Source organism: Psittacula echo (genome assembly GCF_963264785.1).
Source record: "Psittacula echo genome assembly, chromosome: 4".
NCBI lineage: Eukaryota > Metazoa > Chordata > Aves > Psittaciformes > Psittacidae > Psittacula > Psittacula echo.
The window spans coordinates 116,800,172-116,826,333 of NC_137738.1; the positions used below are offsets into that span (position 1 = coordinate 116,800,172).

A 26,162-nucleotide genomic window follows, 5' to 3' on the forward strand; every position below is an offset into this window, starting at 1 on the left:
AGCTGTAAGACCTCCAAAGGACTTTTGGCAGCATCTGGAGATATTATTAAGTTTTCAGACTAGGTATGCGTAGCACAATAATTAGTTTCCCTGAAGAGACCCCAGTAATTGGTGGAATTTTCAAATGTCTATTAGGAAAGTACAAAACGGCTCTTCATAAAAACCAGCATTGGATTTTTCATTCTGTATTCCACATAGGCTAAAAATAGATATTAATACCTGGCTAGTAAATTCCTATGCTTAAGGAAGTTTGTAGCATACAGAGCTCACAACACTGCACACTGACTGCTGTGGAGTGAAAGAGGAGAGGACACAGTGCAGAGGTGATGCTCTGGTGATGCTCCTTAGGTGCTGCTACCAATTGCCAATGCACCAGCGCTGAGGCCAAGGCTTCCTCATTCCTCACACCAACCCTCACCACAACCCACAATAAACAAGGCAGAGCCACAGGAGCCTCTGTGCCTGACCAGAGGGGAGTCTGTGGGTGACTGAGGTTCTGCTGAGGGGGAAGCATCAGGTGTGACACACAGAAGCAAAACCCAACAGGGAAGAAGGGTGGGTGTTTTGTGCACTTGAAGATGGTCTGAATGCCCCTTGATCTGTAAGTTGGATTAGGCAGGCTGATCAAGAAATACCTTCTATATATCTTTAAGAAATATTGAAGAAATTGCCTTCTGGAATGAAAAGTTACAAACATCATCTTGTAGAGCTGGTTCTTTACTTCTGCTGATGCTCCAGAAGTGAAGATGGAGTGAATGGCGAAGAGCTAGGATGCGCAGTGCACACTGGCATTGCAAATAGGTTAGATCAAACACTCTATGGTTTTCATGCATTTTCGGATTGGGGCTGCAAACTAATGAGTTGGGCAGAGTGCAAATGTGATTTGAAGTCAGTGTATGTCTGGTCCTGCTTGAAGGATGTCCTATGCCGGGGACTTAAAGGCTTCCCCTCACCTCCTCCAGCCTGGGTTTCTGCTGAGGCTGCTGCAGTGTCAGCTAGTGCCACACATGGTAAAGGTTTGAAAATGAAAATGCAGCCCAGGAGAATGGCAGGAACCTGCCAGAAAAAACAGCTCCTCCTTTCACATGTAGGTCCTGTGCTGGTTTTTGTACAACTGTTTGAAAGGTAGAGCTATATAGTTTAACTATATAGTTAAATAGTACTTTGCTGCAACTATCTCAGTGCTTGTATTGGAATACATGTAAGAAAAATACTTAGCTGTATTAACTCCTTGAGCAAGTTAATCCTGTCAAATTCACCTTCACCCTTACTGAAGCAGGTCCAAAAACCCCAACATTTTTACCACTGGGTGTAACATCAGCAAATACCTGTCCCTGTGCCCCATCCAGTACCACAGGCACCCCAGGTCCGCAGCCGTAACATGGCATGCCACAGTATTGGTTTGCAGGCAGGGACCTGCAGCATCCCTCAAGGAGTTGAGAACAGCAGCATTTCCATAGAGAGCCTGATAATTTCCTTCTCATTAGTTACTTTGACACAAGAAAGTTATCACAGCTCCCCAGTCTGTCACTGGGCTGAAGGAATGGGGATTTGTAAAGCCAGATACAGGTTTTAAATTATGGCAATAGAAAGTAGTTGCTTTTCATGTAAAGCTGCAGTGCAGACCCAAAGCTGAATTTCCTCAGGGAAAGAAGAGCAATTATTTTGTTGCTGTCAAGGCAATACCAAGGTGTTTTATTCCTATTCCTAGTACCTTAGTATAATAAAAGGAGCTAAATGCTTCAAAGCACTGGTCTACACTAGGTTCTATGCAAGAGAGGCAGCGCAGGGCTTCTCAGCAGAGAGCTGAGGCACTGCGCTGCTTGGGGTCCCTGCACTGCCCAGGTCCTGTGGCACTTCATCCCATCACTCCATGTGTAGGACAAGCCCAGGTGACACAGGACAGCACGTGTCATTCACACCAGCTCTGCAGCACCCCCAGCCCTGCCAAGGAGGGTACCAACCCCATTGCCCACCCAGCACCCCCTGAACAGTGGGGAAGGACATTTCCCCCTTCCTTCCCTCTCCAGCTGATCCTGGCAGCTGCCTGCAGTTCCTGAGCAAGGCACAGAAGGCAGCAGTGGCATGAAGAAGCCTCTGTGGGCTCCTCCAGCCCATAAATCATGGCAGCTAATAGCCCTCCTGACGATCCGGCTGCCATCTTGGGCTTAACGATCAGAGGGAGCATCTTGCAGCAGCAAAGTGAAAGCAGAGCATGATACTTATTTACTGAAGGGAATACAGGCTGTTTCCTACTTCTGGAAGTCCCTAGGGGAGAGGCTTCTCCCCTAAATAGAGAGGGAAGCCGAGCTTTCCACTGAGATCATTGCACCCTTGGATGCCACTGCCTCCTCCTCCTCGCTGGGGCTCGGCTCCAGCCGTTTCCCTGGGGCTGACAGGCTGTACTCCGTGAGTCAGAGATGTGTCTTACCGCAGACTTTACAGCTTGGGGTGGCTTCCAGCCAGGGAGTTCATCTGCTCCACTCAGCTGGTGGCGAGCTGCGAGAGCACTCGAGTTGGGTTTATTTATTGCCGAGGGCTCCTGGGATGCCACACTTCCACTGATTTACACTTTGAGAGAGGCGGCTCATTTTCTGGGAGACAGCCCGTGGGGTTGAACTGCAGACAACACGCTCAGGGCTACTTTACTGGCCCTGGCAATTAAGAGGACATTACAAAGCCTTTCCAAAGGGAATCACAACCTTTTGACTGAACAAAGTGCCCTCCTGGGGGGAAAAAACTGCTCCAAGAGAAGAACATTGTGATAAGATTCACAGACCTTAAGGCCAGGAGACGCTGTGAGATCCTCTAGTCTGGCTTGTCCATCACGTTCCTCCCTGCTGTATCCGCAGACTGCATGACATGAGTAACATGATGTGGCGCCATCCTGTGCAATGCAGCATCCACTTTTCCCCTGTTGTTACTTACAGTTAATCATCTCTGGTGGGCTTGTGCAGAAAGGAAGAAAATAAAGAAGACTGTACTGTGTCTCTAACTCGCTTGCCTCCAGCTTCTATCTGTCAGCTGGAGTTATGCCTGTCCACCAGCTCCTGGGGTGTTTCCTGTGAAGCCAAACTTTCAGCCATGGGTCTATAGCTCAGGGATGTACAGAGCTGGCTTTTCTCTGCACCTTCCTGAAATGCTGGTACAAAACCTGAACAGAGCATTTCACACCTGTAACTTCTCTCCCAACTGAAGCAAGTCACTTGCCTTGCTTGCAGCTCCTGCTATCAGTAGATTAGCTCAGTGCAACAACATTTACCAGCTAAGCTTCATCTTACCCAAGAGTAGAACAAGGTTCAATTTACACCCCCTCCTCCCCCTTTTTTCTTTTTAAGTTATTTGGTCCCCATTACACAGCCTGTAATCACATTGAGCAGGCCAATTATCCCACCACAGCTCTGTAACACTAATTGCATTGCAGTTCTCAGCCATGGCAGTCACCAAGCTCTCCTCCTCATTAGGCAGGCTTTCTCTATTGATACAGCAGCAGGTTTTACATCTCTTCACATTCATCAAGTTGGCTTTGATTTGTTACTAATTAGAACTTGGCTCCTTCAGTGCTGCTTAAAGCCCTTCTACCTGCTCCGTAGTATGCATGCAGCCAAAGTGATTAGCACCCCTCACCATGGCCTTCTCACCATGTTCTGAAGCCAAACATTCCAGCCCTTTAAAATCGTATACAGTAGTTAATGTGTTACTTCCAGCATTTTCTTCTTTATTGTCTGTAAGCTGAACACTTGGATTTTTCATTTCTTCAGGTCTTTCCCCCCTCAGATTCTCCTTTCTGTCATGCTACCCTCATGATAATGATTCTGACCTTCTAAACCCACCCGCTTAGAAAAAGTCAAAGGAAACTGAGCTGTGGAAAGCAGCACAAACCCCCAGTCTTTCCTCCTGCCAACTGTCCCACCAGTGCACATCAGGGAATAGCCTCTCTTTAAAGGACCTATTTTAATCCCAGAATGTGTTTCTGCAGTCAGCTTCCTTAACTTCACTAGTGACTATCACCTGCTGCTTTTTGCATGTGGCTTTCATTTCCTGTACTGGCCCTTTTGCTAAGTAGCTCTTCCTTCACTGTAAGGGACCCTCCTCTTTCTGAGCCCTTAAAGAAGAATAAGGGAAGGATCATCGCTTGGAGGATAAGGAACTAGGTTTGATGATGGCCAAGCAACTCCTGCTGTTCTTATTTAGGGAAGCTCTGTGTCTGGGCAGAGTTGGGAAGGGAGGTCAGCGTTGACTGTTTCCACTGTGTGGGAAATAGCATTTATTCCCTGGTTTCACTTGGCATTCAGGTGTATGATTAGCCTAAATCCAGGGGAAGACTTAGCTGTTTTCACATTAGGTGACACTACCATAGCCAAAAAGCGCTTGGCTCCTTGATGCTTGACATCAGAATTGAAATTCATATTCAGAGTTAGGTTCTTGTACTCCCTGAATAGGTACATGAGCTAGCAGGAAGTCTTTGAACAAGCACTCAAACAAGCCACATGTAGTTGTTGAAGCCAGTGTGTCAATAAGAAATGCTGACTTGAGTTTTGCAGCTGAAACTTAATGGCTTCAGGAGCTTGGATGCTTCGGCCAGGGCTGGCAGATTGGACTTTCAGCTCCTGCACTCACAGCTCTCCCAGAATCCAAGGCTTTGTGGGTTTAACCCCCCATTCATGTCTTACAAGGTACAGCTGCTACCTCAAAATTATTTCCTAGGGTTGGAGTGCATGCCCAGGTTTTAGGAGGCCTGGTTGTACAGCCTTTCAGCCTGCTCACCCGCTCCAAACTCCTCCTGCCGTGCTTGGCGATGTTCCCCAGTGCCCACCCCAACATCTCAGTTGGATCTGGGCTCCCTCTAGCCTTCTCCTGGAAGCTGCATCATCATGGAGGAAATGGTCACCTTCCCCAGCTGGTAGTAGCAGACTTCTGCTGCTGTGGTGGGATGGGTTTTCTTGTGGCCATCACCAGGAGCATTTGCAGAATCCACTTGAAGCTTTAGCAGCCCAACGGGCTTGCTTCACATAGCAGGTCTGGTCCCACTGCCTGGCCTCTGTGACACCATCTTCCCCTTGGGTCAGCCTCCAAACAGCTCTTCCACACATCCCAACCTGTCATACTGTCCTCAGCAGCAAAGTCAGTCTCCTGTGGCCTGAGTGCAACAAGCACTGAGGCCATCTACTTGGCTGGCTATGAGAACTCTGCCTTGCTGAGCCCTGTAGGAGCCAAGGTTGTCCCCAGGCCTTCCCATTGCCTCCTCGCTTTTCCCTCTGTGTTGTCACTATCTCCCCCTCCCAAAATTATCCCCACCACACTGCCTTCCTCCCATCTGCTTCCCCTTGTCCGTGTTGCTGCATGACAGGCAGCTCCCTGGTAGGGCCTCAGCAAACCCCACTCTTGATTTCACCCTGCACTGCTCCTTCTTTGGGCAGGAAACATGCCCATTTTTCTCTTCTTTCACCTCATTTCTGTCCTACTCTTACTCCTCTCTGTCAAATTCACAGGATCAGCTTTCAGCTGTTCCTCCTTTCCTTGCCTGCTTTTACCTTGTGCCGTGTCCATCTCCCTCATCAGACCCCATCTCCCCACACCTCTTCTAGTGAGCAATTTGACTCTAACTGCCTTGGAGACTATTTATTTTAATAGGTATATCCCTTAATACACTGGATTAATATACCTGCTTATCTCTTCTCCCAGAGATAATTTTTCACATTGTAAATTAAATAGGAAAATGAAAGTCAAAAGCCCAAGGAATAGATTTATTTTCCAGTGCTCTCAGTGGAAGGCCCCTGCAAAGGTACCTTTCATAGCACATACATAATTGCATATATGATTAGTGAAACAGTTGGGGCATTGGAAGGGAAGTGAGGCCGAGGCAGTTTATCAGTGTGGCTGAAACCCCCATAACAGCCGTTCAACAAAGCCTGTCCCATAAGTCATTAAGTTTTCTTACCAGTTCATTGGCTGCAGGACACTGGTTGTTCAGAGCACCAGCAGATGCAGGTTTTGCTGGGAGGGGTAGGGATGGATGCCTAGGCGCATGCATGAACTCCTTGTTCTCCTCATTGTGAACACAAGTGCCTGCAGGGAAACATCACTGGCTGCTGGTGGCATTGCCCTTCCCAGGAACAAAGGTCTTAGAGGTCAGGAATGTCTCCTGAGTCAAGTGAGGCTCTTGAGTCAATGAACAGAGAAAACAACCGTCTTGTGTTAAGAAATTTTATTTGTCCTTTGGATCTGTAATGTAAGCACATAAAATTACAAGTGGAAGAAACATCATGCCACAAAATTGCATAGAATTTTTACAAAAATGTGAATTATGCCTCTGAAACAATCAAGAGATTGAGGAACCGAAAAAATATGTACATGTTAACTGAAATACTCCATCCTACTTGGAAAGCAAATCATCAAGGACTAATCAATCACAGACACTAGTAATACAATGTACAAGAGCAACACTGATTTCAAAGAAAGGCAAGCAATGATGTCCCTTTAGTTATCTGTCAGTGACTGTTTAGCTAACACATGAGCATTAATGAACGTAATTATGAACATGTTAAATCTAAAACGTCTGGCCTTCAGTAGGACTTTTAAAATTCAGTTGATACTGCCAAAACCAAGCTATTTTCAGTAGTGTAAAGATATCTGAAGTGCACGACCTAGTTTAATATAGACAGCTCTATTCTATACAGCAGAAAGTCCACGATACAGCATTTCCACACATTCAACACGGAACAAGGCAAAATACATAAAAGGCACAAGACTTGCACATCATAAAGACCCCTTTTTTTTTGTTTTCATTATCTTACTCTAGTTCAAGTAATATCAATATTAAATGATATCAGTTTCACTGAAATAGATTGAACAATGCAAGATGTACAGCGTTACACACTACCTTACACCCGCAGAAAGTGGCACTGTACAGATATAAAAAAACGTGAGTACAGGAAATGGTCAAATACAAACATACTGTAAAATGACTACAGCTGAGAGTATAATTCATCCAACCAGTATATTTATGTACTTTGAAATATAAATAAAAGGATAAGTGGGATTTGCCCGAGTTTGAAGACTGTGGTGAAGTCCTGGCTCCGCTGCAATTCAAAGGAGCTAAGATTTGACCGAGAAGCCTGCGCTGTACGACCGTTTCTGTAATGCAATAGTCCTCAGTTGTATTGTGAACACTGCTATCAGTTCATTCTTCTAATAGCTGAGACAGTATGTCCTTTTGACTTTATAAAATGCAGCATTACATCTCGACTCTCTACCTTTTCAATGAGTGATTAAGATTGAGTTCAAAGTGCAAAACAAGGAGTAACAGAGGATTCACCTTTCCTAGCATTAAGATGAAAGTCAGATCGTTGAATTTCATGTTCACTAATCTCCTCATCGTAATATAGAATAGTTTAATCCAAAATACAACCTCCAAACAATGTGCAATTTTTCTTTCTTTCTATTCTTTAAGTTTAAAAAAGAAACATCAAAATACTGTTTGTTTTCCAAGATTTGAACTTATATATATACACACACCATTATTTAACTGGAAACTTAAGCTTGATTTGTATTTTATTGCTTAAATTTAAATAAAATAAGTTACTTTAAAGTACTAAAATCCTGAGGGAATGGAAGTAAAGTAACTTCATTGTTACGATGTATTAAAATGCCTCCCTATGTCACAGACTGCTTTATCCAAGGGCTTTCCTGATCTTGCAAACATTAATGTGACTGTTACCCCCCAGATGAGCTGTGCTGAGCCCAGTTTGCAGGATCAAGCCCCTCGATGAAGATCTGCATCTTTGGACCTAGTTTATCCTTTGCCCTGAAACGCCTCTTTGCACAGCTGAGGGAAAGGCCTTTACCATCATGCATTGGCTTGGGTACAAATAAGATCTGTCCCTAATGTTTCCCAATTCCTATTTCTGTTAGTCTGGGAATGCAGGGAATTTCGTCACCTTTTCAAATCTCCTGACTTGCACAAAGTGTCTCTGTCGTCTGATAGAAATGTCTCAAAATGTGCTGTTACTTCTCTCATGCATATCATACAGTACACTAACTTTGATTGTTCTTACTTTAAGTAGTCAGTTAAATGGATTAATATACATTTTTAAATAACAGTGATCAGGTTTTTTCATAGTTTGCTTTTAAATTTCAGACCTTTGTAAAACTGAACCTCAGTCTTAAAAATAATGGAAGATTCTGTTAAATTTCAAATACTGTAGTCCTAAACATTTTATAATCCTATCAAATTCAGTAAGCTTAAAATATGATACTTAAAATCAATACTTCTGAGTCTGCAAAATATATATCAAATTTATATTCTAAAACTACTTTGATTTACAACACTAACACCACAAAAAAAGAATGTCATGATTCGGTGACTATTTTGTAGCAGTATATCCCAGATGTTAGCTTTCAGAAAGAATCTCTCTACCCACTTATCCCTGAAGCATTTCATTTGGCCGAGAGACCACGCTTACTTCAAAATAGAAACATGCTGCGTGTGTACTGACTGATGTGTGTGCACATATAGCTATATATATATATATACAAACATATATGCACTCACACAGCCTAATGAACACAGACGTACACAGACACCAGCAATCCCCAGGCAGAGCTCTTCTCCTTGTTTTCCTCTTGTCCCCACAGTTCCAAGAATTTTCAGCAGCAAATAGATTTCTTTCCATGTGATAAACATCACCTCAAGACAGCAAGCCACCAGTGCTTGCAAAGCTAAAAAGGATTAAATGTTTCAGTGCAAATGTAAAATGATGGTACAGCTGTCAAGGTGCAGTTATAAAGAAGGAAACAAATATGATTAAGTACTGTTACAATATTCTCTAGGATCTGTATTAGTTTGGAGCACTTTGCATTGGCACTTCCAAAGGAAATCTGCACACATTTGTCTCTGTACAATACACTGGTCTTCATTACACATTCTTAGCAGTGAACATGGCCACAAAATTACCCATTGTAAATTGAGCAAAAAAAAAAAGGAGAAAAAAGAAGAGAGGATGGTTAACATATTAATTTTCCCATTACAACTGCACTAAGCTTTAGAATAATAAGGTGAAGAATGAGAATGAAGACCTTTGCACAATACTTGTTATAAAATGTTCCTTGTGGGAAATGTGCGCTTGAACGCAGATTCCTCCTGCCCCCCCAGGTGCTGAAGTGGAAGCTCACATTGGGATCACAGAGCTGGGCAGCGGCATGCCTCGGTGCACTGATTGTTTCCTGGGCAGTTAAAAAGTAGTATCAAACACCTTTTCTGGGTTATCTTCTTCCAATTCCTCTTCACTTTGCAGAGGTTTATGATTCGATTTTCCACTGTCAGATGCCAGGGAAGAGGGGGCAGAACTGTGGTCTCCATCTTCACTGATTTTCCCTTTCATGGCTTCCTGTACAAACTCCAGAATTTCCAAAGGCAGTCTTTTGAATTTGTCTTGGTATTCCTGATCAAGTTCCACCTGCAACTACAACAGAAAAGACAAGCTGTCTTCAGGTGTATCCAATGCCGCCAGTGCTACAGTATGGGACAAGTATCACACAAGGCGGGGGGGGGGGGGGGTTAGTAATACATTTTTGCAGGATTAAACAATATATTCCTTTCTTTTTCACATTAGTGCCACACATCCAATACACCTGTGGATTTCCATGCAGTCATAGCAAAGCTGAAGGAACGTGCGGTCATTTGTGGATAAGGCTGGTTTTGGGTACCATCCTTGGGTACCCAAACCCGTGGATTTAACTGTATTGGTGTCCATACTCCCACTGGCGTTCACAAGACCCGATTCAAGTGCAGTATGGACCACAAACAAGCCTTTCAAAGAGCAAGGCCTTTATTAAGCATCAGGTAGCTAATCACACATTAATCACACCACAAACATTGCTCTGGGAACAATATCATAACTTTTGCCAGATTTCAAGGGTTGGAGAAACCATTAGGAAAAAGTCAGTTGTCAAAAGGGAGGCAAAGAGGGAGGGAAAAGAAGTTAAAGCACATTTCTTAGGGCCAGATCATGGAAAGTTACATTATCTGATTAATGCAGTATGAGTCTTGGACATTACTGGGGAAAAAGTGTCATATCATCAACAGGATGCAAAAGGCATGCAGAAAGAAATCTGGCTATCAGTCTTCAGGAAGCTGTGGGTCCTTTCCCAGTATTTATTTGTAGAGCTTTTGTTTTTAGTGCCCATATTAGGATCTGTACGATCTGTTCTTTAAAACACATCAATGTGTACGAAGGTTTCAGCTGAAGACAAAGCCAATTTTTTCATCGTGACCAATATGAGCATGGCAGGAAGCAGAAGGGGTGAGTTCCAAAGCCAAACCTGCTCCATCCATCCAACCAACCATCCATACATCCACCCACCTTCTTAAAAAGAGGGAGTCAGGTTCTGCTAACTGTAGCTGCAGCAGTTTTGCAATAGTTTCTTAGGCAACTGTATTTTGAGCCGTATTTTTTTCCAGGATGCATGAAGGTGATATGAATTCTGATCCTTCAGCTCTATGCTTGAGTTTGTCCTATCTGGTTTCAAGTCTCCTTCACCCCATGGCAATGGCTCTCAGCAGGTAATACAGATTTTCACTTGAACATCAGGACCTCTGCTAGTCTTACCATCCTTGACCTGTCCACAACACATGAATTTACAGCTGTCCCTCCCTCTGAGCCCTTCCCATCCCATTCCCTACGCTTCTGTCCTGGTTTTCATCCTGCATCTCTGACTTTATTTTTGTGAGGCCTCTTCTCCTTTCTCCACATATGCAAGTCAATGTCCTTAGCTCACCTGGTCTAGTTCTACATTCCTTAATTAGACAAATTTTTCAGCTTTTCTTCCTCAAGACCTAGGATCTAGCTTTTTCCTTTTGGCTCCCTGCCTTCTTTCTGGCAATTTTCCTTCTGTCCTGGCCTCAGTTTCCCAACTCAGAGTCATAGTACTGATAAACACTGAGTCTGAGGCACAAACAGTTCCATTAAATGCACCCTGACACTTCAATGTCTGTATCAACAATCATTACCATAACATCCTTCTTCCATCCAGAACCTTTCTTTTTTCCCCTGAACTTCATTTGTTTTCTGGCTTTTTCTTTAGACACAAAATTGGAGGGATCCTCCTTTGGTCTCCATTTTGATAACACTTCTGTATTGTCAGGGGAACAGATGTTGATCACCTCTCACTGCCCAGCTCACCACTGGAGCCTTGCAGCCCCAGGACTACCCTCCTGCTGCCCAAGGAACTTCTCAGCCACCGAGTGGCTACATCTGCTGTGGTCCCTGCTTCAGAGTGATGGCAGCATGGCACTCACGAGGTCATATCGCAAGCCCAAAGATTATGTTGTAGGCTAAAGTTCTACCATCACGGTGCCATCATGCTTTTGGTTACAGTTCACTGCTAAATACCCTCACTGCTTCAAAAACCAGGAGGGAGGGAAGGGAAGGTGAGTCCTGTTTATTTATGACAATTCCCCAAAGATGCTGTCACAATCAGAGGGAGGTTTGTGCCAAACATGGGACAAAATATTCCTTGGGTCAATCAGAAACAGCAGCAATGGCAGAGGTAGTGTTGGGTTCATGGTTGGACTCCATGATCTTAAAGGTCTTTTCCAACCTAAATGATCTCAGGATACTACACATGCCAAGTGCCACAGTCTTTCCTTGTTCAGGAGTACTTGCAGCTGGGCTCTGGGTTGCTGATGCGGATACGCGGCAGTGTCTGGGCACCCCACAAAGCCAGATAAAGTTCCTGCAGGGAGAGGCAGCTCTGCATACAGTATGTTTTATCCATCTAGGAATTGTGGGAAAGGATCCGGAACACTGGAAATCAAAGCTTTATAAAAGGGCATGAGTTTATACAGAAGTGCCTGAGCCAGAGATGAGCTGCTGCAGTTCCCCACCTCATTGACATACACGGATTTACTGATTTCGTAGATGTTGGGCACCTCAGGCATCAGAGGAAGAACATAAAATCAAAAGTCAGAGAAGGTCTCTCCGCTCTCAACTTGCCTCAGAACCTTGATTTGCTTAATTAGGTTTAAGAGCAATGGAAATACTTGAAATCCCTCAGAAACTGAATGTTAACTGAACCCAGTGCAACCATAAGCATGTTGTTAGATAGCAATTGTGTCTAATATTCACATCCTAAAGCGCCTCCAGTGGATAATCCCCCCTAAGTCAAGCGCTTAATAGAAAATGACATGAATCTGGAGCTACCTCTCTCTCTCCAGTGTCTCCAGAGACAGTCTATATAGATATCTAATCTTGAGAAGGTTGAAGTTAGTTGAGAAGGAGCAGACAGCAGACAAGGAGGGTTGATTAAAACTGCATCAGTGTGTAAAAATGAGTTTGCTTTTTGATTTCAAAGGCACTGTCAGTCCTTCCCTTTGCTTGGCCTCCGACAAGCACCTCGGAGCCCATTCCCTGACTCCCAACTATCACATGACACTCCAGCTGCAATGAAGATCACAACGGGTGAGCCTGGGCACAACTGCCCAGCCCCACTGCCAGACCTGACCTTCCTCGGCAAGCCTGGGGCTTGCAAACCCATGGCAGTCTCACAGTGCATCAGTTATGATCCTCCTTAAACCACCAGCCCTAGCACAACACTGGCAACCAGCTGTGGGTCAAGGTTAAAGAAACAAGTTGCCCAAGCTGGCTCAAAATCCCCAGCTGTTTTTATTTTAAAAGCCTGAGTTTTTTATATTAGACAACATTAACCACATTCTGAGGCTTCTCAGGGACATACAGCTCATCCGCTAATGGAAATCTGCCCTCCTAGCAGTTCATCATGTATGTCTTTTACTTGGCTTTCTGACGGCATGACAAAGTACCATGTCAGTGGGTGTGCAAGTAAAATCCTCTTTGCACAACTAGCATCCCACCAGACTCCAGCCCAGCATGGCCTTATGGTTCTGTTTGCTGTCCCCCTCGGTTGCCTCCCATCCCAAGTCCACCTACCCCCATTTCTCTGTTCTGTAGCTACCAAACAAGGTGACCTACACTTGCTTGTAGGATTTTGAAGCCAGACAAGGGGGGGAAATGAGACTGGTGAGTAGACAGGCAGATTGTTATCTAGACCACTGTTCCCATTAACACCACAACCTTTTTCCTTCTGTTATCTCACTGTTTGCCCTGTTATAGATCCTATGTCCTCTCTTTAACCCCCAACAAAAATGATTTATTAATATCACCTCCATGAAGCTTTAGTATCCCCCAAGGGGGTGGGCGCTTGATTTCTTGTTCAGGTAAATCATGCTCTCATGTACTTTACTTTCAGGCAGTGAGTTAAAAGACTTTAAATATTTGGTGCCATCATTAAGTGTTTGCAACGCGGTCACTGGGGATGTGAAATGAATGTGATGACTGTGGCCAGAAGCTCTAAGTCTTGAATATATGCTTCTAGATACCTACCCTTTAGTTTATTTACCCAACAGGGCTAGTTAAAACCATCAGCAGATATTCACATCAGCTTTACAAAATGGGTAAGTATCAGTATGACTATCCCAGAGTTACGGAAGCAGAGAAATTAAGTTTAGGTAGGGATCAGCTTGGGAGGTGCCATCCTCAGCTGCCTCTAGTTGGAAAGAGTTCTCCTCCACCTTATTAAGTGATCACTTATCAAACCAGACATACACCAACACAGGCTGGCAATAGGCTGTGGACCACCGGGCTACTGAATTGTCCCACTCAAAATAACAGCAGACGTGGTGAGGCTTTGATTGCAACTGTCCTGCCTTTTCACTATACCCCACAAGGGTCTATTTCCATAGGGAAAATGTGCCTGAGAGGCCCTTTGTCTGCAGGCAGCCATTAGGTAGTGTGGGTGACCAAGGGTTCACGCACCCTTGTGTCCTGGATGAACACCACAGTGTCCTTTGAACCTACAGCCCCTTGCCATAGGGACAGAAATCGAGCAGGGCTTTACATTACTATGCCTGTGCCTCAGAGCTCCTGGTGGCCAGCCAGCTGCCCAGCTGATCTGTTGACATTCCCTCTCAATTCCAAGGGCTCCTTGGCATCCTTGGCTACAACCGCTTCCCAAAAAGGGTCATCATTCAGAGAAAGGCCTCAGCAACCCTTTCCTTGGAATGTGGGAGGGGAAAATTAATATGGTCATTCAGCTCAAAGCAAGGAAAATGCACTCAGAAAAGGAAGTGGGAGGTATTATTAAAACTATTTAAAGCATTCACACCTAGCTGTTATTATTAACTACCAAAATAACATAGCCAATACATATATAACAACCAATACAATACCCACCACAGTAACTGTGATCAGTGAAGAGTTACAGAAGCAGAAGTGCTGGTTTTAAACTATCCTGACCAAGCCCCTGTAGACTTTTGCATACTTTCAAGTGATCTAATGAACTTCTGTTTCTATCAAGAACAAAATTAAAACCATCACATGAGTGACATAGTGTTGCCAACACCAGTTATCAGGAGGACTTGAAGACAATGGGTGGATGCACAACACCTCTTCCGTGTGACCTCCTCCCCCTTGCTTTGCCAGCCCAAGGGAAAGGGAAGCTGTGGAGGAAACATGTTTAACCCATCTCCCTTCCTGCCACAGCAACACCTTTGAAGCTGTTAACATGAGCCCTGCTGCTCCTTCCCCTTGTACCTTAGAAGTGACATTTCAGAAGTTAGTAATGAAAGTGTTTTCCAAACACTTCTCCGCTCTCTTCCTTCCACATAGAGCTTGAGGAACCTCATGCTTGGTCTGCACAGCAGTGAGACCTCAGAGAATCATCCTCCTGATGTCAGATCCCATGCTAGTGGCAGTTACCTGATGCAAACCCAACCCACTTCCACACGGACTGGGATTCGTTCCAGCTCACATGGTTTGTAGAACATACTTGCAACTCAGAAATAACAGAAAGGTCACTACTTCAAAAGCATCTGAAGAATTAATCTCCGAGCGGAGATGTTTGAAGAAAATCATGTCTGAAACACAACTTGTTACACATTTTGGTGAAAAACTCCAGCCAAAATGCAATTTGATTGAATCAAAACCATTAATTGTGGCCATGTTTGTTTTGATGAAGTTCTTCCACTGCAAAACTTTGATATGACTCCAAGTAAACTATTTTAAGCCTCAGATTTTCCATTCCGGTCACAATTTTAAGGCCAGTTTCTTGAGCTTTGTGTTTCTTTCATCTCTCTTCCGAAACCTTTCTTATTTTGCATTATTCATAAATACTTTGTTTCCCTGATCACACTATTTCTTTCCATGAATGATGCAATGAATTATGAATGAAAAACAATCCAAACACCCTGGCTCAACAATCCAGGTAAATACGCACTCTGAAGATGAAACAGCTCGGGATCTCCACCAATCTCTGGCATTTCCAACAGCAAACTCTTTATGCTTAAGTTTTTAAAAGCTTTTCACATTTTTTGAGTTCTGATCGCAATTTTACATTGCATTATTTCCCCTTGAGGCAGAGGGCAGCAAAATATCAAAACAATGACTTTTTGGGGTGTATTTGGTTAGTGTGTTCATTCACCAGTTGAAATACGATACTGATTTGCATCCATATTTTGCATCCATCCATGTGGCACTACCCATATGCACTATAATATTTAATTCCACATACATAGTACCTGTTCTTTTTGCCTTTCTGATGAGAACCTCAACTGCATTCATTTCATCTGTGCAATCTCAGCAGAATGTATTCTGACAAGAGGCAAGTGCTGGTCCCTGCACAGCTGCTAACAAAAGGGGGACTTCAACCTCTCCAAGCTATTTCTGTTGAGCAAAGCTCCCATTTGCCTTTTCAGATGTCATTGTGAATGTTTATTTTGTTAACACCACTAACGCTGATCTTTTCACTGGCCAGGGAATGCATATTGCAACAGCAATACTGGTCTGAGATTGTGGCCCCTTTCTCACTGCTCCCCTGTTGCTCTAAATCTGCTAAAGCTCTAAATACTTATTTTTCTTCCTGCAAATGTTTGACCCAAGTGCCTAAAAGATAATTTTGAATAGAGGATTTGGGGCTTTTAAGACTGCATCAGACAACAAATATGCATAATGTCAGCGACCTCAATTTAGCTTCCAAAATAGCACATGGAGGACTCTCAGATTAAGGGTACAGAGAACAAGCAAGCTGCTGTTCTGCTGCTTTTAATTTTCAGAGCTTACTTAATTAGAAAGCCATTCTGGAGGGATACGGCATTAAAAGACATATGAGTAGCAGGAATTGTTAAAAGCAGATGGAGGCTCAATAACAGGGAGAGTGAAATTGAGGAACAGAGCTCAGGGATCAAGTGATTTATAGGCAGCAATTCTTGTTTAATTGGAAACAGTAGGAGCTTCTTATTAAGGACCATGTTATTCTTTCCACTAAACAGATCTCTGCTGTAAGGCAAAGGAGAAACCATGGCTTAGTTGTCCTCACGCCTCATGGCTGCACCCTTTGCAGCACTCAGGGTGACTTCAGGTGAGGACAATGGGTTTGAGCAGACCCAGGACTCCCCTGCAGGACCCTTCCATAACACATATATCCACCTCCTCCAGCTGGGAGAATGGCCCAAAGAAGGCAGCTGGGACATGCAGTTTCTTGGGAAGCTGTTTATCCAGGCCTGGGAAAGGGGTTAACAACTCTACATGTGCAGAGAACACTTAAATGTTATCTTTTTCTCCCACTGACTGCAAGCAAGTGCATAAAAAGACATGCTACCATGCTAACATCTTAACATAGCTACTCAAGGACAATATAGTTAAACAGGAAACAAAACTATTCACGTAGCTGAGGTTTTATCTCAAAAAATGCTGAAGTATGGAATCATTAAAGAAAACTGAAGGGCCCTCCATATCACAGATGGCACAAGGAACAGCATTGCACTATGTGAATGACAGCTGGCCTGGGAATGTCTTTACACTGACAGGAAAGCTCCCATTAATGATTCCTATCCCCAGACAAGGACATCTCAGTCTCGTTACTTTTCAGACCATGAGAAACACAAGGGACACCAATTCCAGGACTTTCTCTCTGACAGCCCCACACCCTTTATCTCCCAAGTGAAGCTCTCCTAGTCCTTTACACAAGGTCTAACACACCAACCGGATCTTCCTACCCTGCAAGGCCTCCATTCCAGAGACTGGGAATAGCTTCCTCGGGAGTAGCTGTATTTTTCACTGATCCACTACTGCCACCTCTGCCTTCCCATGTCAAGAGGTTGCTCAGTCCAGATACTGTCCTTCAGAACCTGTCCCAAGATGGGTGTGAAAAAACTCACTTTAACACCCGAAGCATGTCACAAACCAAGGTGTCTAGAAACTGTATCCTGTTTTATCTTCCTGTACTTATATACTCCCCCTTCAACTTCCCCTGTTATCTTCCATGTTTCATCTTGTCTCTTCCTATTAAAGCAAAGGTGATTTGATGTGCCTCCCTAATGTACAAGTCCCCATGTAAATGAATTCTCTAATATCTGCTGTCTCAAGGCATCAGACTGTAACCTGAGGGCCTTCATCAATCTGTGTTTCCACCTTTATTAACTGCAACCTCAATTAAACCAATGGGACCTGGGCTCCTAGGGGTTAACACTCTCATCAAGAAACTCGTATCTTCTTTCTGGATAGTACCAACATCTATTCCAAGAGCTAATTAAAACAACAACATTTGAGTGACGAGATGCCCATCAGTGGTGCTGAGGTTACACATGTATTATATATGCATATGCCTGTACTGTACCTCTGCTGAGAAGTTTTGAGTTAGAGAAGCTCCTTACAGCAAAAGCATCAACTGGTGATCATTGCCTACTGACAGTTGTATTATCAGTAGTAATTTCAGATCTCCTGCATCTTCTTTGAGGAGAGAGCTCTTACTGAATGCTGTGGGAGGATTTTCTTCACAATCACTTTTGTTTCCCATTTCTTCATCAGTACAGCAGTTTATTCTCATGCAAAGCCCTGCACTGTGCCTTGTAAGCTGTATACTTGGAATCGCTCTTCTTTTCTGATGACTATTTTGTGTAATTGTTTCCTTTTGTGGATAAAATGCTTTCTTAGGCTGTCAAGTGTTTTTTTGTAGGCTCCATAAATACGTGACCTATGCATCTCAGGATGCATATGAATAAAGATAATTTGAGCTAGTTTGAATGGGGAAACAAATCCCCTTTCTATGAGCATGTATCACATTTTAAGGCTAATTCTGCTCTTTTTCATTATCACTGCACTAAGTTAGCTTCACTGCAAGTAAAAGAGAATCTGCACAGTTCCAGTGCAATAAATCCACAGAAACTCCACTGAAGTCTCATCTATCATCAGAATCTTGGGGTGGATCCAGGGTAAATGACTCTAGTGACACAGCTCAAATAGAGCTTCTTAACTGATCCTTTTATAAAGTACTGTCCATATTTTAGATACTGTCTTCAAAACAAACAACATAAACCAACACAGAGCATCCATTGCCTTCTAACAAGTTATTTTTTTTCCACTTTCATGGAAAGGCCCCCTGTGAACAAGCAGCTGAGTGTCCAACAGCACAGGCCTTGGAAGAGTAGCAGTGTTGTAATTCTCAGCTCAAGAGGTCATAACAGTCCCTTGGAAACTCCTTTTAAATGACATCTTGAGGTTATACAGCAACAGTATATTCCAGAAATGCTTCAAATCCCAGGTGGACCTGAGGACACGGGACTCTGAGAGCTGCACAGCACCATGGCAGTGAGCAGGATGTCTCCAGGGGGCCCTGGAATCTGTGGGGCCACTTTATGCGTGATGTGCTTTGCCTGAAAGTGGTGCTGTCCCACAGAGTGAGAGATTCTGGCTATATTTAAAAGAGGGGAGAGACAGGCAAAGAAATCTTCAGGTGCTCAAGGCCTCCTGTGTGAGGGCTCAGGAGCTGATAAAGTACACATCTGAAAAACATGTGGTGAAACCCACACCACAGCTTTTGGATCCTTGCCTAAGCTGAACTCTGAATACAGCTCAACAAAGTCAGTCTTTCACATCCACCTTGCTAATAGGTAATTATAGTGTTACCTGTGCCTGACTCTTGGCAGGACGCCTCTAACAGGTACCATCAGAAAATTCCTTCTGAGCACAGAGATTTCTTCTCAAACATGGCAATGAAAAGGAAATAAGTAATCTATTTCTCTTTCTCTAGTGGCATCACTGTGCTGCTCAGTGGAAAAGGAACACAGTCATCCTATGATTAAGTCTGGCACCTCCTTTACTGCGACACTTTGCCTTTCTTACTCAGCCTAGCCTCTGAAGCCTGTTTGAGTATTAAGAGCTCCTAATGTACGTTGAGCTCTGTGTATCTTGAGAGGGCTTGTTTCTTAAGGTGCCTGCTCACTATAATTGCCATGTCATTGATAATTGTCAGAGAAGTGCATGGAGGTTTAGAAGCCGTCATCAGTTCAAACAACAATCACACTGCTAAAGCCTTACGCTGCACTTTGAAGTTTACCTTGCACTGACTATAGCTCTTCACATCAGAAAGCCTCTGTAGGATGGCTCCTCACTGAAAAAGTCTGCTTGGAAAATTACTGAGCAGCCAGCCCTTGTGTTAATATCCTGTTAAAAATGAATGTTTCTAGACTAGAAAGCAAGCATGCTCTGAATAAAGATCAAAGCCCTGCAAGTTTCTTTGAAAATCTTTTCAAGTAGTTGCAGTCCTGTAATCCCTTGTAACAACGAAGGCTATTCCAAAACATTTCCCAACTCATCAACAACAGGAGCCTGGCTTCCTCTTTACTATTAGCAGAGATGGGCATTGACTTTCCCCAAACACGAGCCAATGTAGTGACTGACCCATTATTTTCTAACGTAACAAGCTAATGACAAAAGTCAGAGCCTGGCAGAAGTTTAACAGCAGAGACGGAGCTTCTGTCCCTCATTTTCCATCTTCCAGAAATGATTTTCCATTTTCCAGTGGTTCAGCCTGTGTACTTTCAAGTGTCAGGAAAGTTTTGAGGCTGAGTTTAATAATGACAAAAAGTTGGGACTCGATTCAAATTTATATATTGATGTATATTATGTAATGAAGACCAAATGGAGATGGATCATAGCTACTAAGGATACAGAGCTTAAAACTGTTCATGGCTGCTCTGTGTTTATATATTACTATTATATTCCCATCTCTCTATTTCCACTATTATTTCATCCATATATCCACCACTTCTCATTCCTTTATGTTTCACTTTGGGGTTTTTTGGACTTGAGAAGCAAAATCAGTGTGGAATTCTAACTACAACTCCTAAAACCTTTATAGTTCAATGTAAGAGCAGCACTGCCTAGAGGTTCAACCTCCTTAAAAACAGGTTTTTACTTCCCGGTACTACAATGAACTTAAAAGGCAAAAATGCTCCTCTTCTTGCCTGTACAGCTATTACTGGATTAAGCAGTACTATGCAATGGGAGGTTAATGGAGCCATCCTCATGATTAAGTTCAAGGGATTAATATATCAGTTCAGTTGGGTTTTATTTAAACATTTTTCCTAAGGTCATATTTAACACTGACTACTGCAAACTCGAGCAACTCTCTAATTGCCCATGAAGTTCAAATGAACCATGCAGAAAACTCCATTGCAGTCATGTTCAGCAAGCATCCTGCAATGCAAAAATTGACGTATAAGGTAACTTCATAAAGCTGGATAAACAAGACAAAGCCCGTCCCACTGCTGTGCTTGAACTCATGCCTGTTAAAGGGCATACCCAAAGTTCACTTAAGTCCACAAGAAGACACTGATCGACTTTGATGGGTTTTGGATCTACTGGCAACCATGTAAGTATAGGCAGAAAACACTCAGGTCAAATGAAGGCACAGAATGGCATGAGGTGCATACTCCTTGCCCAACAGAGATCTGAAGGAAATCTGACTCACAAAGGAGAGGTGCAAAAGCTGCGTTTCAGAGGTCCCAACTGTCTTGTCTTAGCAATTTAAGGAAACTGCAAAGCATGAAAGTCTAGGAAACAGGACCAGGCTGCTGCTTAAAATCCCATCCTGCTTCAACAGACAGGTTGAGATCACAAATTCTGAGATAACATTCTTGCATCCAGACCTGCCCACTTTTCTCTCTTTGCGTACAACCTGACCTAGGTTTCTGCTGAGCACCTGAGCTCCACAAAGAAGGGAAACCACTGAAAGTGTTTTGCCCTCTTACTGCTTATTATAGGTGAAGGACTACCACCCTGATCATGCTGCAGCCTGACCAGCCAGCACAGATCTGAGGTCAGCTCTTCTCAAGTGTAGTGGGATACATTCAGTGAGCTACAGTGACAGGAAATGTGTGTGTCATAGTGCTTGCAACTATGGTATGCTTTTCAACTCACTGTGTAGTTGAACATCTTAAAGTCCTCTTTTAATGATATTGCCAAAAATACGGTTGAATTCTGTGGCCAGACCTTCCTGTTGCCAGGAAAAGGGATATACAAATTCCCTAGAAGCCAGAAGAGACAGGAAAATAAGAGATACTAGAATTTAAAACTACATAGAAAATCAGTTCCTTTGGTACCTCCCTTCCTCACTGATCTCAGTGGGGCACACTGGGGCCTCATCCAGATCTCAAGCCTCCTACAGGAAGACTGAACTTTTCTGTTGACATCAGTGCGTGCTGGATGTGGTCCTTGGCTTCTCTCCTTCTGAAGTTAATACAGTTCACCAAAGTCTAGTTCACCAGAGGGTCAACCCTGAACAGAGATGAATCTCATGGAACTTCCCTAAGTCCTTTGCTTTTCTTTCCACTGAGAGGCATGCCATCAGAATGTATAACATGATCTCCTTAGAGCTTCAATTTGTTTTTAATCAGATTTCATTTCTGTGTATCACTATTGGTAGCCTCTTATCTTGCAAAAGTTTTGTACTGTGCAAAACCTTATTTAAGGGGGGAAAAAAATTGGCAGCAGAACAGAACCTCTTCTCCATGATAAGACCTTATCTTTTTAATGCTCTATCAGGGTTTTATTATTACTTCGGTACTTGACATCTTCCAAAAGCATTAAAGAATTCTTGAGAGGTCTTACAACTTTACAGTGTGTTCACTGATGCCAATTCTGATAAAAATCTAACTGAAGATAAGTTTAATGAACACTAGAAAAATAAAGGCCTTTCATAAGTGATCAAGTTATTTGAGGAAGCAGAAGAATACTTTAAAAACATTGGTTGCTTGGTTTAAAGCTCTGTTTAAAGCACATGCTTGTTGAGGATAACAGAAATGTATCTTGAATTTTGGGACTATTCCAATTGATGGCAGACAAGTATCAGAAATAAGATTATTAATAAGTTTACATGACTAGTAAGCTTATTATGACTATAAAATGTCATCTCTTCCCCATCTTATGGAAATGTATTTAGGACCATAGGAATAGACAGGCATTAGATTTCATGATGGCAAGTCACCTGCTACTCTATATAACAGTGAAAGGATTATTCTGGGTTAGTTACAGAAGTTATCCCTAAGAATTTCTTACCACTCATGTTATTTAAACTCTCTTACACATCAATTAGTTTGAAATAATAAGTCTTTAGGCTATCCATTAATTGCAGCACTGTAGGCAGGATCTGTATTTAAAATTATGCAATGAAAATTAAGCCGAAGTACCAAGCTGTCTTGGCTAACAAGAAAGGTTTCCTCAGTCCTTCGGATAAAGGAGGAGAGATAATGGGGGCACTGAATTCACAGGAGAACTCTTTCTCAGTTTACTATTCTGTCTCGTCACACGTTAACACAGACTACCAGAGCCGCGAGCCATTACCCATGTGTTTCATCTCCATTTTCAGTGCCTTCATTTTCTGATCAAACAGTATGAACAAAACTCCAATGATTAATGCAAAGGAAGGAGAGCAACATAGCTAACCTGAAGGAGAACTGATCAAGAGACTCTGCAACAGCATCATTTACAAATACAATGTAAATGTGGATGGGAAATTAAAATAGTTTAGTTACTCTTTTAGAAGTTAGAGGAGGCTGGTTGCAGAGGAACATCTGGTCTATACATCAGAGGAGACCATTTTTAGTTTCTCCCTTCTGCTGTTATAGCTCGAGGCTCTCAAAGAAGTCTTTAACCCACTCTTTTAAGTCTCACTGTGCAGAATAGATCTTAGAACAACTGAATTTCTCTTGGCTGGTCATATCTTGCTTCACTGAGACACTGAAACTATGATTTGGCATTTGTACCATTAGAGCTGGTTGATGGTGGCACCTTGTCAGAGGTGCGTGGCACAGGCTGCCACATCAGTCAGAGCTGCTGCTGCAGCCACTGTCCTCAGTGCAGCCATCAGTTGATAGGTTTTTTCTCCCAAACCCTCTATGCCTGCAGCATGAATAAGAAGTCAAAGATAACACTCAGCTGATTCAAACAGATCTCAGGAGTGGTGTCTTTCTGCCACAGGAAATAGGAAAAAAAGCAACTGAAATATTGTGTGTTGAAAAGGGTGCCTGACGGGGGTAATCATACCTGAGAGTGATGCTGCTGTAAAGTAGCTCTGCCAGAGTTCTCTGCGTGCTACACCAGCAGTTACAGAGCTGTTCCACCTTTGTGTCCTGTGTCCCGTGCTTACTCATACATTTAAATAAGAAAAGGCAGTCAGCTTTCTGTGTGATGCAGCTCGATTTATCCTCAGACACTTGCAGTTTACACTTCTGTGCACAAAGATATCCCCTTGAACATTCAGCCTAGCCACTGAGATTTCCTAATGTCAGCATCCTGCTCTTATAGAAAACCCTGTTATTATATGCATGTTTATTAAAAAAGTGCTCTTCCTAATATTAATAAATGGTTATAAGAGGGAAGAGAGGCTGAACCCTGAGTAATCCTCTTATGACGTGTCTGTGCCCTCATGGATGCAAACACAAAAAGGGGAAAAGGGGAAGGCACCTGGTTTTTAAGGAAATCAAAATAATGACTCCAATGGCATAAACAGAGATTTTGTATAAAAACTCATGTTACCGTAATATTCATACAAACGTTTGTTCAGGGAGGACAGGTACAAAGAAGGCCTCTGGTGAGATATTTATCAAAGATCTTAATTTTTTTTCTGATCTCCAGCATATTGCAGGAGAGGCACCTGCTGAAAGTTTCTGGGCAATGACAGAATTGGACATGACAATGGAAAGCCAACTGTATCCTGGGCTGCATCAAAAGAAGCGTGACCAGCAGGTCGAAGGAGGTGATCCTGCCCCTCTACTCTGCTCTCGTGAGACCTCACTTGGAGCACTGTGTGCAGTTCTGGTGTCCTCAACATAAAAAGGACATGGAACTGCTGGAACAAGTCCAGAGGAGGCCATGAGGATGATCAGGGGAGTGGAGCACCTCCTGTATGGAGACAGGCTGAGAAAGTTGGGGCTGTTCAGCCTGGAGAAGAGAAGGCTGCGTGGAGACCTCAGAGCAGCCTTCCAGTGTCTGAAGGGGGCCTACAAGGATGCTGGGGAGGGACTCTTCATCAGGGACTGTAGTGACAGGACAAGGGGTAACGGGTTCAAACTGAAACAGGGGAAGTTTAGATTGGATATAAGGAAGAAATTCTTTACTGAGAGGGTGGTGAGGCACTGGAATGGGTTGCCCAGGGAGGTTGTGAATGCTCCATCCTTGGCGGTGTTCAAGGCCAGGTTGAATGAGGCCTTGGGCGACATGGTTTAGTGTGGGGTGTTCCTGCCCATGACAGGGGAGTTGGAACTAGATGATCTTAAGGTCCTTTCCAACCCTAACTATTCCATGATTCTATGATTCTATATTGTCACGGTGGGCACCTACAACAGATGCTTGCTCCAAGAAGATGGGTTGGTGAAGTTACTCACTTGAACAGAAAACTTTCAGGTAGAGCAGAGCACTTGAGCTTTTTAGCAGGCAACACTCCTATTTACAATATGTACTCTCTGCTTTACTGGTGACTGCATGGGAAAAGACACCCCTATTGCATATAAAAGGTCTGGACCAGTGGGCAGGCCTATTGCTTTTTCACACTATATTCCTGCAGCAGCCAACAGAGAGGATGTAAAATCCTCAAACATGGTTTATATCCCTCAACTAATTCTGCTTATGAGGGATTCACAACCATTAAAGTGCAGCTGACGTTACAAGAAATAAACCCCAGTCTTAAAAAATCACTTAAAAAATAAAATAGCTGAGTAACAATTTAAAAATGGAATTAATTTCCAACCAATTCGTATTTTCAAGTGGGAGCTGCAGTGGTGTCTGAATACAAATAGGAATGAAGGGTACTCCAGGCCAAGAGGAGACGCTAACACAGACATGGAATTGGGGAGAAACTACTGCAGAATTTATTCCATTATGTGCCATGCAGAGCAAGAGCTCCTGCTCGGAATTACAACAATACCCTGAGAAAAAGGCTGACAGTGACTTATTGTTCCAAGGAGCTTCTACAATTTCCATGCTACTTAGCATTACAGGCTCATACAATCTATCACACCTTAACTTGAGCAGCACCCAAGCTATGTGGTAGAAGGTCTATTACTAAAAGAACAGGGAAGGATTTCATTGCCACCAAGGCCATCAATCCTACCAGGAATCTCTGCTTTGAAAACTGAACCTGCAGAATCTTCAGCAGATGGGAGCATTTTAAGTGTGGAAATTCTACCCTGAGATCTCACTGACCTATATAACACCCCACAATAAAACTGATCCAAACAGACACTTCTAAATACACTAATATAAATAATCTCAAGACCACAGATAAGCTAATGCATACACGCATAGTTTCTAGAAATACTAACCTTCAGCATCAGCAGGTTGTGGATTAATTTGCCCTGAGAGCTCCACGTTATATGTTTTATTCAGGCATTAACACCTACTTTGTGAAAATAAAGCTGTCAGATGTGAGCTATCACATGCAATATCATTCCCACAGGCCACTCAGTAATTAAACAAGGAGGCTGACATTGCACTGTGCAGAATTCTGGTTGTGGAGAACAGCTATCATGAGTTACAACAATCCAGGCTTAAGTAAAATGCCAGCTTGATTCACACAGCACCTGTATATGGCTGAAGCCCCACTGAACAACTCCAGCATGCACTTACGTGTTCCTTTGAGACACAGCTTACAGGATGAGGAAAGTGCAGCAGTAGCTTTTAGGTCCTACTTTTTAGAGCTCTTATGAGCCACCCCTAACCCAGCCAAAACACCCTAGTGGGAAAGCCATTTTGCATGGAATAAAAACAGCTGCATGTTCAGAGCAGGGTTGTAAGTCTACATTTCCTTTATCT

General features: G+C 43.2%; 1 protein-coding gene across 1 annotated transcript in view; it reads right to left on the bottom strand.

Annotated features, from left to right (window-relative positions):
* Positions 1 to 8,426: 8,426 nt before the first annotated feature.
* The window catches only part of PLCB1 (phospholipase C beta 1), a gene marked incomplete at its 5' end in the record, with an annotated part of 398,924 nt that continues 381,188 nt past the window's right edge, over positions 8,427 to 26,162 (bottom strand). Inside the window, one exon of the mRNA XM_080615239.1 lies at positions 8,427 to 9,464. Coding sequence (XP_080471365.1) covers positions 9,234 to 9,464 — 231 coding nt within the window. The 3' untranslated portion in view covers positions 8,427 to 9,233. The remainder of the gene's footprint in view (positions 9,465 to 26,162) is intronic.